General features: G+C 40.8%; 1 protein-coding gene across 1 annotated transcript in view; it reads left to right on the top strand.

The window, feature by feature from the left end:
- The window catches only part of Clip4 (CAP-Gly domain containing linker protein family member 4), a 60,957-nt gene that overhangs the window by 2,521 nt on the left and 40,813 nt on the right, over window positions 1-17,623 (top strand). The window contains exons 2-4 of the mRNA XM_027424415.2: window positions 6,043-6,190; window positions 15,405-15,544; window positions 17,517-17,610. Coding sequence (XP_027280216.1) covers window positions 6,058-6,190; window positions 15,405-15,544; window positions 17,517-17,610 — 367 coding nt within the window. The 5' untranslated portion in view covers window positions 6,043-6,057. The remainder of the gene's footprint in view (window positions 1-6,042; window positions 6,191-15,404; window positions 15,545-17,516; window positions 17,611-17,623) is intronic.

Below are 17,623 nucleotides of genomic sequence, written 5' to 3'. Positions count from 1 at the left end.
ATAAAACCCCAATAGCAAGACCAAAAAAAAAAAAAAAAAAAAAAAAAGCAAGCTATGATTATATTGCCGCCATTTTGCTAATAACAGTTTCGGGTTTGAAATACACACTTGTGAGCTTGAGTTGATGGAATCAGCTTCACTCCATCTCTCTGTTAAAACCCCCTTTTAAGCTTCTAGTTGCTTTTAGTCTTACTCTAAATTATTTATAATTATACTGCTGCAGGCTTGCTTGGCACTCAGCTTTCTTTTCTCAGTCTAAGAGTCGGTAAGTTGTTTGTTTTCTGAAGAGTAAGCTGAGCGGTTTTCCTTCAATGCTGGTGAGGAGAACGTTCCCTTCTGATTGTGGTGCCATTGGCCACATGCAAACTGATCCTTTGAATATCCTGAGAGAGCTAAAATAGGGCATATTACACAGTCCTAGGTGTATATGCAATAGGCAAACAAACAATTATTGACAGTAAATAATATATTTAGTGTAGAACAATTCTTTGGTATACATGTGATTTTACTATTAGAGATAAAAAACAAATTTGCATGATAAAGAGATGATTGTTTATTTTTACATTTAATTTGGACAAACATTTGATACTTGAGGGTAGAGAACATCTTCACTGTTTTGCAGAATTTATCTATAATACTGACAATGTTGTTTTGTATGGATATAAATATGGCTATCATAAGTATGCATAACAAATATATGTATGTTTAAGACCCTTTCAGAAGTTGTTGGAAATTCTGCCCTAATGCAAAACCAGAATTAATTTATGATTTTTAATAAAATGATTTATTTTTTATTTTATATGCATGAGTATTTTTGCCTGCATTTATGTGTGTGCCTGGTGCCTGTGGAGGCCAAAAGAGGGTGTTGGATCCCCTGGAACTGGAGTTGTCATGGGGGTGGTGGGAACCCAGCCTGGGTATCAGGGTAGTAGCCAGGGCTCCTAACTGCTGAGTCATCTGTTTATTGTCAATGAATTTTGATTTAAAAAATTATTTATATTTTGAGACAGGGTCCCATTGTGTAGCTCTTGTTGTCCTGGAACTCACTATGTAGACCAGGCTAGCTTTGAACTCATTGAGATCTGCTTTCCTGTCTCCCAAGTATAGGGGCTAAAGGCATGTGCTACCATGCCCAGCTAGTGATTCTTTTTCTAAATTTAGAACATAAACGACAATTAGCAAAATCAACATTCTAACAAAATCTAATTCTAAAATATGCTAATTTGATGCCTACATGCTGAGGAACCACAATGGGAACTTATTAAATGTCTTTGTTTTCTGTAATTAAACCATTATATTTCTGTAAGAGCAGAACTCTTTGTAAAAACACTGCAACCCTTGACAGACACATGGTCTCACATCTGTGTGGAGCTATTTCAGGTGGTGTCAGATTGCGTTGAATGGCATGTCCACGTGTGCAATGCTAAGTGAACACCCTGTGTTCAGAGCCAAGGCTAAAGTGAGGTCACATGATAATGCTATAAGCACTGTCTCAAACACCTCAGGTACATTATGTATTTGATTTTATGTTAGTTTTAGGCGATTATTCATTTAGAAACCTGAACTATTTCAGATTGTCTTTTTTTTTTTTTTGTAGCACTCCAAACTTAGTTGTCCCCTACCCTAAGCCCACAGTTTAAGAAACTCTGAGCTAGACCAATGGAAATCCCAGCCTTATTAGGGCCCAGACATCCTGTGCTCTGTCATCTGTCTGTGTCTGCATAGCATCCAGCTCTCCCCAGTCATAGTACTTATTGTACAGTAGTTGTAGCAACCTAGCCTTGAGCTGGAATCTGCAGGAGGGCATAATTCATTTCCTTATCTTTGGAATGCACAGTTTAGGGCCTAATAAGAAACAACATTTTTCGGGCGTGTGACTACACTCCTTGAGTGTGGGTGTCTGATGTTCTCTTTGGGATCTAGGGCTGCTTTTCCAGTGTTTTGTCTATAGTAAACAGAAGGGTCACTGGAGCCATATTTTGACATGCTTATTTGCTTAGGTGTGTTTTTGAATCTCATGGAAATAAAGGCTTACATACTTGTAATATGTGTGTGGTGAGTGAACAGATGTTTTATAAGTAGCAAATAAAAGGGCATTTGGAGTTGTGCTTGTAAAGGGTAAACATTTAGTCTTGTTCTGGGAATTGATGAAAATAAACACCCATGACTGTGATGGGAAACTGAATGAAATGGCCGTGATTCCAGTCAGCATGGACACAGCTCGGTTCTCTTTATAGTCGAGGTGCTCCATGGAGTTGATGCTGCTCTTCAGCCGTATCTCAAGCACTTGAGGGAAAGGCTGGCATGTAGTTCAGTGGTAGAGCATTTTCCTGGTGTATGTGAGGTCACAGGTTCAATTCCCAGCATCACAGAAATAAACAATTCTGAAGGAATTTCTTGGCCTTGGTCAGCTCTCTCTGGAGGCCCAACGGCCCAAACCTCTCTGAAGATGTGGTTGATGTGCAAAGGCAGGGCCAGGCTCCTCAGAAAACCATGAACTGTTGGAGCCATGAGACAATGTGCTTTTATTCAGAAGTGGTTTGAGTTAGTGTGATTAAGATGGGATTCCCATGTGCCTGAAAGTTTGGAGAATTTTGTTCCAGCTATTTAAACTGTAAGGCATGGTTGTACCCAGTTAATCAGGGATGATTTCTTTCAGCCTTTTCCAGTTAACCAAAGGAGATTTTGGAAAAAAATACCTACTCAGATCAGACAGTACATCTCTGTACTTGATCAAGTTCCAGGTGTCATAGCCTTTAGATCCAGAAATTGTTTCTCGGGAAGGATTCGAGAATATGTGAAACTTGTGTAGTGTGTAGTTTTTGGTGAAATGAAAGATAGTTTGTTTTTTTTTTCTCCAAGAAGGTAAAGAAATGGGACTAGGATAAATGCCATTAAGATAAAAAATACAAAGAATGTTCCTCATATGGGTTAGGTAATTCTGTGACTTCTCTGGCCTTGAAATATATAAAACAATGAAGTGGATTCCATGTCTTGTGTGAATGATCTTTTCACCTTAGATCTGGAATTTTAATGTTTATTACATGTGTAGTAGTCTTGTTCTTTTTTTTTTTTTTAAGATTTTATTTATTTATTATGTATACAACATTCTGCTTCCATGTATATCTGCACACCAGAAGAGGGCACCAGATCTCATAACGGATGGTTGTCAGTCACCATGTGGTTGCTGGGAATTGAACTCAGGACCTCTAGAAGAGTAGTCAGTGCTCTTAGCTCTGAGCCATCTCTCCAGCCCAAGTAGTCTTGTTCTTGTAGTAGCTGACAGTTGTGTAAAATGTAGTTGTATTTTTTTTTTTTTGGTTGTGTGTGTGCATGCATGTATGCATATTCACATGTGTGCATGTTTCTGGCCAGAGGTTGATATCACCTGTCTTCTTCCATAGTTTTCTACTTTAGCTACAAAGGCAAGGTCCCTGGGTGAACCCTGAGATTTTGCTTTGCGTGGTTTAGGAAACTGACTTGCCCCGGGGATTTCTCGTCTCCACTCCCTAGTGTTGTTATAACAGGTGGGCCACTTTGTCCAACCCACTTTAATGTGGGTCCTGAAGATCTCAGCTCCAGTCCTTACACTCGTGCAGCAGAGCTTTACCCATGGAGCTGTCTCCCCAGATGTAGGTTTAATCTTTAAGGGTCTTGACAGCCTGCAAGAAATTAAAGGTACTCTGGGGATCACACCAAACAATTTTTTCATCGCTTTGCTGACAAATTAAGAGTGTAGAAAACATGTCTGTGTCCCCAAAGTGTGATTACAGTCCGATTACTCTTCCTAAAACACGATTTTAAGCATGCCAGTCTCTTTTGGTATGCCGGTTCCCCAGAGCTTATGGGATTGAGTGGTTTGGTTTTTCTGTCAGTTAAGAACTAGCATAGCTACCCCTCTCCCAGTTAAAAAAAATCTACCCCAAATCCAAAACGGAGTGAGCTTTGCATCTGCCTCTCTCCTAGCTGCACACCCTGTACACCCTGCTCCCAGGCACAGCTCAGGTTGTGGAAGTTCCCAGGGCAAAGTTCCCTGGTACTCACTGATGGGAGCAGGTCCTCTTCTGTGTCACTGCCTGTGCTCATCAATTATACTTCATTTTAAAAACAGATTATAAGCTATCTACCATGCATGTTCCACTGGTCACCCTTTTTTTGTCATTTCTGAAACATCTACAGGGCCTTCCTTGTATGTGGAACTGTAATGGATGTTTACTAAGTTTTGTTTTTGTTTTTTGTTTCCAAAGGAAGCTTTCTACCTACTTTGGGGAGTATTTACCCCAATTTTTTACTTAGCAAACAGGGGCCTGCAAGTAGAAACCTGTAGATGGGGGAAGTGTAGTGAGAAGGAAGGTGCTGTGTTAGTGGTGTGCCTTACTGTTTGGAAGGACTAATGAAGATCACATCTGGTATTTAACACTAATCATTTGGTTTTATGTTTTTCATTCGGCAAGGTTAATGTCAAAAGATTCCATGTATTGAGTGCACCAGTTTCCCTCTTCCACAAAAAATTTGAGATTCCTTTAATATAGTAAGAATGAGACTAGTTTGTTTAACATACAACATTCCTGTGTGTATATGTGCATGCTTTTTAAGCCAAAAGAGAGCACACTGTACCCGTTGGCTTCTGCTCACAGAGAGAAAAGGTCTGAATTAAGTGGGAAGGAAACCAGTTAGTTCCAAGCAGCAATTTCCTTGGAGCTGAGTGGGCTGATAAGGTGCTTCCATTAGTTTAAGATGCTGCCTTAGGGTCTCTATAGCAGTGATGAAACAGAATTATCAAAAATAACTTGGTGAGGAAAAGTTTATTTCATTTTACAGTTTTTAAGTCTATTTATCCAGGGAAGTCGGGGCAGGAGCTCAAACACGGCAGGAACCTGGAGGCAGGAGCTGATGCAGAGGCCATGGAGGGTGCTGCTTACTGGCTTGCTCAGCCTGATTTCTTATAGAACTCAGGACCACCAGCTCAGGGATGGCACTGCCCACAGTGAGCTAGGCCCTCGCCTATCAATCATCGATCAAGAAAATGCATCACAGACTTGCCCACAGGCTAACATGGTGGGGGCATTTTCTCAATTGAGAGTCCTTCCCAAATGACTCTGGTCTCCGTCAAGTTGATATAAAACTAACTAGCCAGCATATATTCATTTACAGATGTTAAAAGCAGACACAGAATCATATATGTGGTATATCTCCTACTAGATTAAGCTGTTAGTAACTTTTTTTTTTTTTGCTTACTGGTGTTCATTGTATTTAATATTATCTAAAGTCATTGGTCTTATATCTAAAAATAAACATGAGAATTCATAATATTTCAGATTGAAATAAAAAGAAACTAAGTTTTTAGTTTTATAGTTGACTTCCACTTAGCATTTCTCTGCCCTCTACAGTATTTCTGAGATATAGACTTGGTATACCACAGGTCTAAATTAGGAAAAAAAAATTGTCTACCTACTATGTTTTCTGGGAGAAGGCTATTATGAGTTGATAGGGTTTAAAGTCACAGCCCCCCTCCTGTCATGGAGTAAACAGACCCCACATTGCTAAGTGGGGCAGTCTCCTCCTCCTCTTCCATTTGTGGAAATAATTAATTTTCAGTGATGTTTTCTGGGTTATCAGAAAATAATGGCAGCTTGCTCTTCCCGTGTGATGAGCATGTGGCATGGGCTCCAATGGTAGATGATGTCGAATCATGAGCTTGAAGGTCAGCTAGCTTACTGAGTATGCCGTTGTTTAGTGCTGCCCATTTGGGTTAGCTCAGCCTTGTGAGCAGGTTTTTATCTCTTAGTGGCAAGTTGATTTCTTTAAAAAGTCTATTATAGTTTGTCTCTCCTGAGCTTTGTATTACAGCAGTGCATGGGCTGGTGATGGTGCAAGGCTGTGGGAATTGACACATAGTTCCTAAACAGCTGTTTGCTCAGACATTGAAGATGTCAGGTTACATATATGAAACTGTCAGGATCTTTGTGACGGAAGGCGGTCATCCTAAGTTGAGCACCAGTGGAGTGGAAACGTGTTCTGAGTTTTCCTTTCCTGTTATAGGTGGCTTTCTAGAAGATGACCATAGAGGACCTCCCGGATTTTCCATTGGAAGGAAGTTCGCTGATCGGAAGATACCCATTTTTATTCACAGGCTCTGACACACCAGTTATCTTTTCCATTTCCGCAGCACCAATGCCTTCGGACTGTGGTATGTCAAGGGTCTGTCTATTGTCTGTGAACTGGTAACTGGACTCCTGCCTCAGGTTCTCTTTGCACTCATGCTAGTTTGAAACCATTTGCTGTGATTTTTATAAGATTTTCAAACTTTTCCTTTTTCAAAAACACAATTGCTTATCACAGTTTCTGCCGCTTAAGCTCAATGCTTTATTTCTGCTGTCAGCATTTTTATTATGTAAAAATGTTGATTTTTTTAAGCGCTTTTATGGATTTGGAAGGTTTTATATTTAGAATGTAATGGTGCTCAAACATGTACCATTCTGCTATTGATGTATTAATTTTGGTTAAACATACTGACTTGCAAAAGCACCATGTGTTTAGGCAGGGCTAGGCCGAGATCTTCACGGAGGCTGGAATGAAATCAGCTTGTATTGAAGTTGATCCATTTAAGTCTCCTCTGTAAAATGTAAACTTGGAAGGGGTCTAGTTTTTGTCCTTTTTGATTTATTCCCCCAAGAATATATTTTATAAGATAGTTAATAAATGAATAAAATAATTTTAGGAGGAGAACAGATAGAATTGTTATATTTCCACTGTAGTTAAGTGTTTTCAGGTCAAATCTGGCACCATTTCAGATTGTCCCTGGAGGGATAATTCAGCTTTGGAAATTAATATATTAGTAGATTAAAGTTACTATACTAGGAATTTGCCTTTAAAAGCCCTCATATCTATTCTAGTACTTTCTCATTTCCAGGTGTGTTCTTGTTGATAACAGTCATACAAGGACTTACCTGAAACTACCTGGATCCTAGGATTATCTGTGTGTAGCATTTACTAATGTTGGCTATATTTATTTCAGCTCTAACAAAATTACTTATGTGGGGCAAACCTTGAGCAAAGGGACATCGGGCCTGCTTATGACACCTACTCTATCTTGAATTAGTTACCTTATTTCTTTAACTAGATCTACATGAGACCTTGACACAAAATAGCAGGCTTATTTTATTTGGCTTACCTAACAAAGGGTAAGGCAGCTGTTGCTGTTAGCTGCTTAATGTTTGCTGAGTACATACAGTTGATGATGACAACGAATATTGACCCTTCTGCCTAACTGAACCGAAACATTGCTTCTATAGGATGACAGACACTTGGCATCCGTGTAGGCGTTCCCATATAGACATTTCATTTGTGAGATCTCTGACGTAGCCAGGCAGTCTCTTGCAGATCCTCACTTTTGGGTATATTAGCTGCCTTTTTATTGCTGTGATAGAAGACCATGACAAAGACAACTTAGACAAGGAAGGGTTTATTCCAAAGGAATAAGAGCTCATCACCACAGTGAGGGGAGCAGGAGAGCAAGCACCAGGCAGGGCAGCAGGAACAGCTGAGAGCTCAAATCTAGACCCACAAACAGAGAGAGAGCTAACATGAAATGGTGGGAGTCTTTTGAAACCTCAAAGCCCATTCGCACTGACATATTTCCCCAGTAAGGCCACTTCTAGTCCTCCTCAAACAGCCACCAACTAGGGGACAAGTATTCAAATGCCTGAGACTTACGGGCAACAGCTCATTCAAAACACCATATCAAGAAACTAATGGAATAATATTTCATTGTTGAGAAGCTTCAGTTATAACATAGGTTTTTGCTTATGGACTCAAAATGTGTCTCCCTGGCCTCTGCTGGGTGGGACTTGTTTGATATGTGGAGCTCACAGGGTCTCGAGGGGTTGGAGGTAACTGGAACACTATCAGTTTGCACTTCCTCTGACCACACATTTCCAGTCTCCTTATCAGTTTCTGGTGATCAGGGTTTCTAGGTTCTTCATCTCGGGTGTTTCCTTACTAAGCTGTACCAGTGATGCCTTAAAAAATAGTGTACAGGATTCTAGGTGGTGGTAGCACACATGTTAATCCCAGCACTCCGGAGGCAGACACAGGTGGATCTCTGTGAGGTTGAGGCCAGCCTGGTCCACATCATGAGTTCCAGGACAGCCAGGGCTATAGAGAGGCCCTGTCTGAAGGAAAAATAAATTAAAAAAAAAAAAAAAGGAGAGGGGAGGAGTCCCATCCCAGCTGCTAGTCAAACATCTTATAAGCATAACCCATTGCTATTATTATTTAAATGACCTACCTACTTTCTTGTCTTTTGAGTGTTTTTTTAAAAAAAATTAAAAAATACTTATATGTGTATGTTTTGTCTGCATATATGTCTATGCATCATGTTCATGCCTAGTGCCCTTGGAAGCCAGAAGATGGCATTGGATCCTCTGGAGTTGGAGTTACAGACATGTGGGTGCTGGGAATTGAACCCAGGTCCTCTGGAGTTGAACCCAGGTCCTCTGGAAGTCATCTCTCTAACCCCATTTGATTGTTTTTAATTACTGAAACATTGTTGCCAGCTTTCTCTGCCCTGAGAGCTGATGTTCTTTGCTCAAGACTTCTTGCTTATTTGCTTATTTCTCCTACTTTTACTTTCCAGGTCTTTGTTACTGTCTGTCTCTTAGGCTGTTAGCATGGCATCTTGGAGCTCATTGGAAAGGTAGTCTCAGGCTCAGCGGAGAATACTAGTTTAGATTACATTGTAACAAGATCCCGAGGGCTTGTCTCAATCAGTGCTGGAACAGCTCTGACACAGAACAAGAACTTAAGTGTCTCTGTCCCTGTCCAGTAAGTCCTAGAGAAGGTTTGATAAGAGCTGAGATGACTTAAAAGTGCTGTAGAGAATTGGCAGTGTTAAATTGAATTGAACTGGAAAAACAAATCCATTAACTGCTATTGGCAAGAAACACACCTGGGTTTATGACTGAGAAACTGTGCAAGGTGTTTCTCCAGTTTGTTTACTGACTTGTTCTTCCAGATTCTTCTCTGTTGACTTGACAGTGTGACAGCTCTGACACATTCTCCCAGTCCTCACATCTCTTCTCCTTTCCCTGCATCTTCAGGGTGGACAACTTCTGATGACTCCTTTTCAGGCAGTTTCTGTTGTTTAATTCCTGCGGAGACTGTGTGCCAAGTTAGTGGACATTTAAAAGGCTTGAAGACTCAAAAGGGTGAAACACACAAGAGAGATTGTGAGTGTCCCTGTCATGAGGGCATTAAGCAGCATCAGGAGTAAGTGATGTCAGGCTTCCCACTATTCAGCTTGAACTGGCTGAAGGTCAAGTGGGCTGTGGTCAGGTCCAGGCTTCACTTTTCCCTGGCAGTTTACATTTTCCCAGACATCGTGCAGTAGGGCTTCAGCTTTCTCCAGTGATTGAGACAGGTGCACAAGCATGATGCCTGAGTAGAGGCACCTCTTCCTAATTAAGCTGATGAGTCATCCAAGGCCATGTGGTGCCTCTGCAATTCTGGTTGTATAGTCTATAGATTCTTGTAATAGGTAAGGCTCCTTTCAGTGAGGTTCAAGCTCAGTGTTTGCTGTTGTCTTTTCTAGGAAACCAGGTTCTAATGTTTGGGCATACTGCCTTTGGAAGCAGGCCACAGGACGGTTCTGAGACCTGGAAATTCACCCTGATATCTTGTATTAATACTTTTCATACTAGGACCCACATGATGAACACAAGAATTTCTTTTCAGGAGGTATCAAGACACTTAAGCTTCTACTCCAGTGGTTCTCATCCTTCCTGATGCTGAGACCCTTTAATACAGTTCCTGTGGTGGTGATCCCAACCATAGTTATTTTCATTACTAATTCATAACTGTAATTTTGCTACCATTATGAATCTTAATGTAAATATCTGTGTTTTCCAATGGCTTTAAGTGACCACCATTGATGGGTTGTTTGACCCCCAAAGGGGGCCATGACTCACAGGTTGAGAGCCTCACTGCGTTGCCTGATTTGTGACATTAGCCATCAGGTATTTATGGGACAGTTCAAAGTGTTTGGGACAAATACCGTAAACTACTTCCAGTCAGGCTTACAGATAACTGAGACCTCAGTGGCAATGACCAGGGTGAGAGGCTGACAATGGGTGCAACATGGTTTTCTACAGAAGTATAATTTTTTCTACTGCCATCCACATTTCCTATCAGAGACAATCACAGTAAAACAGTTTAGTCTGTTTAAACTTGGCCTGGGTTTTTGGATTCATGCTTGAGTCTCTAGATGGTGAGATGAGGACAGTGCTCTCGATGGATGGATTGCCATGACTTCCAGTCAGGCTTACAGATAGCTGAGACCAGGGTGAGAGGCTGACAATGGGAGCAACATGGTTTTCTACAGAAGTATAGTTTTTTTCTACTACCATCCACATTTCCTATTAGAGACAATCACAGTAAAACTAACTTGCTTGTAAAGTAAGTTTAGTCTGTTTAAACTTGGCCTGGGCATTCACAGAAATGCCCCAGAGAAACCAGCTCTGTGCTTATTTTCAAATAGGACATTCCAGCCAGAGCTCTGACGATATCCAGTAGACCTCATTGGCTCTGTAGAGCTGGCCAGGTTTCTCTAGGCTGTATGGTAATGTGGAGCCTCAGAGCAGACTTTAAAATCCATTCCAGGCCAAGATGTCAAGACAAAGCCTCACACACCGTGACCTGTGAGAAGGAAATCAGGCTCTCCTGTAAGCAGTGAGAGCTTGTGGATTCTGGATTTCAGACAGAGGGGCTTGAATTCAGAGAGAAAAAACCCTGCCTCTTCTTTTTGTAAAGGGTTAATTTCCAGGCCGTAAGAGAAAAATGGGCACTTTAAATCTGGACAGCAAAACATTGAAGTGCCAGAAATATTTCAAACAAGGTCATACACATGGTAGCCCTGCCAGTTCTTTGAGTCTTTTGCTCTGTGGAGCCCAGGCCTGCTGCCTTCTGGTCGCTTAGCTTTCCACAGGATTCTGGTGGGAGGGGTGTCTCACCCAGCCTAGTGGTGTTGAAGTTACTAGAAAACCATAGTTTACAGACTTTCCCTTAAATCTTCTGGCAGTTTTCTTTTAAATATAATAGATGCTTATAACACTTTGAGAAAGACATTGGAGTAAGAAAGAACAAAAACCAAAAAACTGCAGGTCATACAGGAGTTAAGAACATGGTTAAAGGTTTAATGGGAGTTCATTATTGATGTAGAAAAGTGGTTATTGCTGTTACATTTCAGATAATTTGAATTGTAACTTATAAGTTATGCCAGGACCTACTGGATTTCTAAGAATTTCATATGGTTTCTGGATACTTGTCATGATACAACTCATTGATACTTGTCAGTCATCTGTCTATAACATAGAAGTGTCATGTCATAAAGATAGTTAAGCAGTACTTTTTATTTGTCAGCATTTTTTTTAAAGATTTTATTTACTTATGTATACAACATTCTGCTTCCATGTACATCTGCACACCAGAAGAGGGGACCAGATCTCATAATGGATGCTTGTGAGCCACCATGTGGTTGCTGGGAATTGAACTCAGGACCTCAGGAAGATCAGTCAGCACTCTTAACCTCTGAGCCATCTCTCCAGCCCCATTTGTCAGCATTTTAAGCTGCTCAGTTTAACACATGGAATGTGTGACTCTAATTTCACTTTTGCTTGATAATTCTTCCCAAGCAAGTAAGTCTAATTAATTACTAGAGGGTCCTCCTCTTTCTCTCCTCCTCCCCCACCTCGTTATATAAGGAAGGGAACAAAATCATTTTCATTAGAAAATTTTGGGTCCCTCTGAAAAATCCCCAAAGTTAATGTGAAGTCAGAATGACTTTAGAATTTGAGTTTTGAGAAGCATTTTTTTTAAAGCCAAGAGATTAAATAGGGTCACAGTTCAGTTTTCAGTTCAACCAAAGTGACAGAAATTTCAAACACCAATAGAAAAAGCCATATAGTTTCAAAGAAGATGAACAAAACCCCTCTATTCTTTTAATTAAAAAGCTGAAGCATTCAAAGACTGCACAAGGCAGAGAAAATTACCTTGACAGACACAGAATCTTCATTTCCTAGGAGGATTTCTCCAAAATTAAAACTCTTTCACACTCTACTGCCAAGAACTGGAAGAAAATGTCATGGCTGTGAAACTCACAGCCCTGGATCCGCTCAGTTTGTTGCCACTGTGCTCACATCAGAGCCCCTTTCCCTGTCCAACCCCCTTTAGCCATTTGGTTCTGTCCTCTTCCAGAGAAACGCTTCTGTCTTCATACTTAATTAGCTGTTATGCTTGCAGTTGCTGAATGTACCCTTTCACAATTTTCAGACACACATTTCCTTAACATATCACAAGACATATTAAACCCTGATGATTATTCATTTCTCTGACTTAAGGTAGATACTCTTAGTTTAGCAATTGATTTTTATTTTATCATGTAGACACATGTGGACTTTCAAAAATGTTATGACTTTCAAAAATGTTATGAGACTTTACATAGCTAACCATCTTATTTTTCTTACTCAGGAATCTTTTTTTTTTTTAATGTAGAGGTAGCATAAGCTAACTAGTAACTATAACATGCTTTTTTGAGTAGGAAGTCAGGTAGAATTCATGTTAAATGCTGTATATATTTCTTGCTGACAACTCTGGAGCCGTATCATTTTAAAAAGTAAATGAATAGGATTTTCATTTACTCAAATCATGTCCCAATAAGCATTTGGGTTAGCTCTTAGTTTTCTAGATGTTTTAGGAATATTTTTTTATTTACATCTATTTAACAACACAAATACCAAACCAAAGCAACTTGGGGAGGAAAGGGTTTATTTGGCTTATGCACTGCTCTTCATTGAAGTAAGCCTGGGCAGGAACCTGGAGGCAGGAGCTGATACAGAGGCCATGTAGGAGTGCTGCTCACTGGCTTGCTCCTCATGGCTTCCTCTGCCTGCTTTCTTATAGAACCCAGGGCCACCGCTCAGGGGAGGCCCCACCCACAATGGCCTGGGTTCTCCCATATCAATCACTAATTAAAAATATGCCCCACAGGCTTGCCTACAGCCAAATCTTTTGGAGGCATTTTCTCATTTGAGGTTCCCATCTCCAAGGACTCTACTAGCCTGTGTCAATTGACATAAAACTAGCCAGCATACTAGTTAATAAAGGAAGCTGGATGGTCATTGTGTGTCCCTGGCAGACATCAGAGTCCCTACTCAGCCACAGCTTGCTACCTGTGACTTTATTTTCATGCTGCAACAATCCTTTTAGAGATGCTATTCTGAGTCCTTTAGGTTTTAGAAACTTGTCACACAAATCAAAGACAGCATGCCGAGGTCTCTGAGAGCTCTGCTCAGGAGCCTTTCTTTTCCAGGGCAGCCTTAAGGGTGACATCTCATTTTAGTTAAAGGGCTTCCCAAAGTTGTTGTAATGCCAGGTTTCACCCATTTCCTCAGAAAGGCACCTGTTACTGATCCATAGCTGGTTTGGGGCCAGCTGGAACCCACTCCGGCTTTAGAATTTTTAAAAGAACATTTAGGTTATTTTTTTCTTTTTGAGACAGGCTGGCCTCAAACTTACTTTGTTTATTATGGTAGTCATTATGTTTAATGACTTACTATGTTTAATATGGTAGTTATTATGGCCTTGAACTCCTGATCTCTAGCCTCTACCTCTGAGGGGTGGGGTCTCAAGCACACTTCTGAGGTGTGCACTGACTACCCTTGGCTTCTCTAAGGGGTTTTAACTTTGAGCAGTCTCATTTTTCAGTTAACTTCCCTGAAACACAGGGAATCATGTGGTTTTTTCCTTCCCTGTTTAAATATGAACATTCCAACATTCCAATATGAACAGGATGACCTACTAAGAGGTTGCAGGCAAGGGTCCACACAGGGTCAGAAAGCGGACACTCTTCATGGACAGCTGCTGTATTCTCATAGGTGCCCTCCGTTCTATCCCACCCCAAATGTTTGAAAACACAAGACAAACTCAAAGACCTCAGGTGTTCAGGACCTGGTTTCCACCCCTCATTGCCACTTCGCTGTGTGACTTTGAGCTGGTGTCATTTGTATATGCTTTGATTTTCCCTTATGCAAAGCCAGAATCACAATTTGTGGGGATTTGTATGGTGTTTGTTAAGCTGTTGGTGTTCAGCAAATGTTGGTTCTGGACTGATTCCCAGGTTTAGGTCTTTTCTGCCTTTTATAGTTTCTTTTTTTGGATTAAGACAGTAGAATCTGATTTTCTTTTGAACCACTGTTGTATTTCCTTCATGAAATAGTCTCTTTTTTTTAAATTTTTTTTTTTCATTTTACATAGCTACCCAGTTCCCTGTCCCTCCCCTTTCTCTTACCTCCCCATCCCATCCCCCACCCATTCCTCAGGGGAGGTAAGGCCTCTCTTGGGGAGTCAACAAAGTCTGAGCCAGTCTCTTTTATCTTTCAGAGGTTCCCTGATTTTTGACAACCCTTAAAAGGCATAAGGAATCCTGAGATGAGTCCTTCAGGTTTTTCTTGTGGATTTTATTGGTGCAGATTCCAGATAATCCAGTCACTTTGTGTCCTTGTTTTTCTTCCATTCCTGCATTGCTGGGCACTAGGCCCTTATCTGTTGGTATAGTGTCTCATTCAGTGTTCTATTCCTGTGAAGAGATGCCATGACCGCATTTAATTGGGCTAGCTTACAGTCTCAGAAGTTTAGTTCACTGTCATCATGGCAGGACATGGCAGCACACAGGCAGACATTGTGCTGAAGAAGCAGCTGAGAGTTCAGCATTCAGATCCACGGGCAGCAGGAGAGACTCTGGGCTTGGAATGGGCTTTTTGAAACCTCAGAGCCCACCTCTAATTAACACACTTCCTCCAACAAGGCCACACCTAATCCTTCCAAATAGTGCCACTCCCTGGTGACCAAGCATTCAATCTATGAGTCTTTGGGGTTATTTTCACTCAAACTACCACACATGGCATTTCCTCTCATACATATCCAGTGAGTGACAAGGGGTGCTTGTTGATTAAAGAACATAGAAGAGTAAAGAGAACATGTGGAACTTGTACTTAGTATGTTTATTTTTACCTGTGTTATACTCGGTGATGTGAATCTATTACCTGCCATTTGTGTTTTGAGAGAAAAATACTGATGAAATTTGATGATGTCTATGTGCCTTAGAAATCACATTTGCACGACATAGACTGAGATCACACATGTGGTTTTATATGCATAGTACTTGGGAGCCTCACTCTCTGGACACTTTAAGTGTGCTTAATTTTTGGTTTTGATACTTGCTTAATGTTATCTGGCTTTATTTCCTTGCCTCTAAAAATGTTTGTATCCGTCAAATGTTTGCTCCATTACTTACCTTCAAAATGCTAGAAACCGTTAATAAATTCAATTTGCACTGTTTTGTATTTCAGAGTTTTCTTTCTTTGATCCCAATGATGCATCATGTCAGGAAATTCTCTTTGATCCCAAAACTTCAGTCTCAGAATTATTTGCTATTTTAAGGCAATGGGTTCCTCAGGTCCAGCAAAACATTGATATTATTGGAAACGAGGTAAGCGAACCTGGCATGTTAAGCTCTGTGTTACTGCAACTGTTAATGAATGGAATATTTTCTCCTGAGAGGAAGGATCCCTATGGGGAGAATCCCATCACTGTCTGCAGCCTGTCCGAATTTCCAGGGAGGGAGTGGTAGGCACACTGTGCATTCTTCCCACGTTTTCCTCTCGTACCTGCACGCTCTGTCATTGCAGACTTCTGGTGGCAGCAGGGAGAACCATTTTGCACACCCCCTTCTTTGTACAAAATACTTTGGAATTTCATAACATTTTGCGAAGGTTTTGGATACCAACACACTCCTTCTACACTTTGGAATGGTCTGGTAATGATCTAGGCTTAAATACAATTTTAAAATATTTGGCTTTTTGAGGGAGGGTTTTGACACACAGGAAGAAGCCACACACATTTTTTCAAGTATAATTGTAACCATTGGGAAAAAAAATTGATCATTTTTGAAAGAATATATTTGGAGTGACATCATGTTGGAATTCTCTTTAAGAATGGCCTCCTGCCCACAGACAGGCTCAGATTTCATTATTGCTGAGTGCAGTGTTGAATGCTGTGTCATCAGGTGGGGCTGAGTCTGTCTGAAGGCCTGGATATCTCATGCTGTAATCATGGGCTTTCTCCCGATTATTTTTTAAACTTTAGTATCTGTATTTTTTGTAATTAAAACATAATTACATCATTTTTCTCTTTCCCTTTCCTCCCTCTAACCCTGCCTATGTACCCCCACTGTTCCCTTTCAAATTCGTGACCTTTTTCTTTATTACATATATGTATATATCTGTTACTGAATATAATATAAATACAACCTGCTCAGTCTATATAATGTTACTTGTATGTTTGATTTCAGAGCTAGCCACTTGGTATTGGATAACCAGTAGGGAGCTCTTCTCTGGGGAAGACTGTTTCTCCTGATCTCAGCATTCCTTAGCTGTCTACGGTTCTTTGTCAGATTGGGGTCCCATGAGGTAGCCCCTTCTGTGTTAGTGTGTCTGTTGCTGTTGCCCTTGTCCAGGCAGTCACATTGCTGAGGCTTCATGGGTGTAGTTTCTCTGATGTTTCTAGGAGACACAGTTCACAGCAGACTTCTGTTTCTCTGGCTCTTACAGTCTTCATGTTCTTTCTTATGCTGTGATCTCTGAGCTTGGGTATGGGAGCTGCATTGTATCAACTGGGACTCGGTACCACACACATTTTCTCTGAATTTTGATCAGCTGTGGTTTTCTCTAGTACTCTCTGTCTGTTGCAAAGAGACATTTCTTTGATGAGGGGTAAGACACACTTAACTTTTGGGCATACGGAACTATTTAGAATGTAGTTAATAATTATTCTGGTTTAGTTAAGTGGTAATAGTAGGTTCTTCACTGTTCCTGGGTAGGTTGGCCAGGTTTCCAGTATCAGGCACGATCTTCCTCTTGTTGAACTACTGGTTACTGCCAAGGTGTGCCTGCCACTATTGCACCCTTAGGGATATCATGCCACGAGGGCCATTGTAGTTCATGCATATCATACCTGGGTTGGAATGTTGGTTGCTTCCTTTCCTTAGGAGCTTGCATGGTGCCTTCTAGTGCCATGGAAGCTAGTCCTGAGGGAGGAGGCTGCCAGGCCATATCCAGCTCAGGTCCTCTGGGTCTTGTGTCTTAAGCACACAGTGTCTTCAGAAATAGGGACTTAACTTCCACTTTTAGGAGGCCACCAAGGGCAGAAGCAGTAGCCTATGGTGTTTTGAGAGTCTCTTGGACACTTGACCATCAACTCAAAACGGGAGTTTTCATGACTGGTGGTGAGGTTTTTGTTAGTCTTTGACTTTTGGGTAGAGGAACATTGTTAGTCCAGACGGGAAAATTTCATTTGAACTATAGATGTATATTTTTTCATGTATCATATGTAAATTTAGGTAAATAGATAAAATGATTCCTATGACTCAGACATCCTTACTGTTACTTCACTTCCTTCCTCAGATTCTTAAGAGAGGCTGCAATGTGAATGATAGAGATGGACTGACGGACATGACTCTGTTACATTATACTTGCAAGTCTGGGGCTCATGGCATCGGTGAGTATGTGGC

Source organism: Cricetulus griseus, chromosome 7, assembly GCF_003668045.3.
Source record: "Cricetulus griseus strain 17A/GY chromosome 7, alternate assembly CriGri-PICRH-1.0, whole genome shotgun sequence".
Lineage (NCBI taxonomy): Eukaryota > Metazoa > Chordata > Mammalia > Rodentia > Cricetidae > Cricetulus > Cricetulus griseus.
Note: the sequence above shows the minus strand (reverse complement) of the source record. Positions and strands in the feature narration are given on the sequence as shown.